This window comes from Arachis ipaensis, chromosome B07 (assembly GCF_000816755.2).
Source record: "Arachis ipaensis cultivar K30076 chromosome B07, Araip1.1, whole genome shotgun sequence".
Classification (NCBI taxonomy): Eukaryota; Viridiplantae; Streptophyta; class Magnoliopsida; order Fabales; family Fabaceae; genus Arachis; species Arachis ipaensis.
This window is the reverse complement of record NC_029791.2, coordinates 8536356-8538423: the sequence shown is the minus strand read 5'-3', so window position 1 is coordinate 8538423 and position 2068 is coordinate 8536356. Positions and strand designations below refer to the sequence as shown.

Sequence of the window (2068 nt, the reverse complement as noted above, 5' to 3'; positions counted from 1 at the left end):
TCACTGAAATGGCAGAAAGATGCAAAATTTGTTGAAGTTCCAAGGTATGCAGAGAAGGCACCCAAGATTGTGAAGAACAATAGGGTGAGTCCAAGGGCAATTCACCAACCTAGGTAGAGAGATAAGATTTAAGAGAGAGAGTGTTTCACTCAGTTTGTGATCTACTACCATCTTTGTACATATATAAGAGTAGGGTTGTAGATGATGATGTTGTGGCTTCTAGAGCCTTTGTGTTGAGATTTCCCCATTTCCTAGGTTTGTTTTTTATTTATCATTTCTGAACATGCTGTTGTTCTTGGCCTTCTTTTCATGTAAAGAAAAAGAAAAAAGGAAAAAAGTAATAATAACTGAATTTGACATCTAATCGGATTCCTCTTTGTTCTCTCAGCACAACTCATCCTTCAAAATTGTCTCTAAATACTAAAAGCCTTAAACAGTTCATAAGGATGCAAAAGAAGCTGCAATTGTGAACCAATAACTGGTTTTGACAAAGAGATAACAAACTAGCAAAATAAGATGGCAATGGAACTTAATTGCCTCTAAAATCTAAAATCAATAGTATTTATTAGAAAGTAGGCAAGTAATTCGTTCATTTTAGTACTGAATTTGTTACAATTGAATTGCTTCTATATCTAATAATTATGCAGAATCTGGAATATGCAGAAGTTAATTTGTGTAGGTAAACGAGAGAACTGCTAACTATGCTTCAAGGCCTGAGGATTATACACTCTTTACAATAACTAGTACTTGAACCTAATGCAAACCCAAAATATCAAAGTCGTTTTCAATGTCAATTGTGGGCAACAATTGTGGTGAAACAGGTCACTCCATCTGTCACGATGAGCTGAAAAAAATTTGACTTTTATTCACAAAAGTCTCATTCAGTGTGACGTGTAATAAAGTGGCTTTGGCACTCTCCTAATTATTAATTTTAAGCCGTGCAAATATAATTATCTTGCGTATTTATCACTATGTTGCCGGTCGCAAGAATAATGATGGCAAGTTAAGAAAAACTGTCCTGTATCAAACAAAAGTTTGCCACCAATTATACACTTATTTATATCAATTTATGTATAAATATATATGTAATTATATTTTATACTAATAATTTATTTTAATAATTAATTATAGTAGTGGAGATGTTTAATTTAGAAATAAGCTGGTGAAGGATATCAAATTCCATAAAAACTGTTTCCTTCTATACAAATTTAGTTATGCCAGCAGCATCAATGTTTCATAGTTAAAATGGAGAGTAAATGTAAAAATAAAATAAAATAATCCTTTTGACCTAAATATAGATTTTGACAAAAATATCTTTTTAAATATGGTAATGAGAAAAACTTCTAAAAAAATGTTTTATTTAACAAAACTAACAGATATACTTGGCCAAATCTTAATTTATTTAGCCAGCGATTAATATTTTATGAAATTATAATTTAATTCTATTACAATTTCTGCTATATTCGTCTCCATATTCATCTAGTTAGAGTTAAATTAATAATTTCTTAAAACGTTAATGGTTGATTGAATAAGTTAAGGATTAAAAATAGCATATACATTTTATCAAAAAGACTATATTCTTTTAGGATCATTTTATTGTTTTAATTTTTTAATGAAAATTTTGTCAAAACATATATTTTTAGAGATTAAAATAATTATTTATTGAAAAAATATTTTTTCTAATAATTTTTTGCTTGAAATTTTTACTGTAATGGTTAGTTACAGAATTATTTTTATAAGTTATTTAAATAAAAACTCTCAACACAGAAATACTCTCTAAAGCTAAACTAAAAACCACATAAATAATCTTTAAATAAAAAAACCTTCTCCTAAGAGACCTTTATTTGTTCAGAAGATTAATGGCACCCTACTTTGGTCAGGATAGAAAAATATATTTGTATTCTAGGGGTGTATATAGTCTGCCTCAGCTCAAACTCTAATACTTTTGGTACTAATTTGGTGTGATTTTATTAGATAAGGATTTTAAAAATAGATCTAGTTATTATTTAGAGTCGGGTCCGGATCGAGTCCAGGCCCAGAAGAATTCGGCTTCACTCGATCCATGTGT

At 29.2% G+C, this 2068-nt stretch overlaps 1 protein-coding gene across 1 annotated transcript in view; it reads left to right on the top strand.

Moving 5' to 3' along the window:
- Window positions 1–364, top strand: part of LOC107609510 (protein EARLY RESPONSIVE TO DEHYDRATION 15) — a gene marked incomplete in the record, with an annotated part of 1286 nt that extends 922 nt beyond the window's left edge. The window contains 1 exon segment of the mRNA XM_016311501.2: window positions 1–364. Within this exon segment, the coding sequence (XP_016166987.1) occupies window positions 1–117 (117 nt within the window).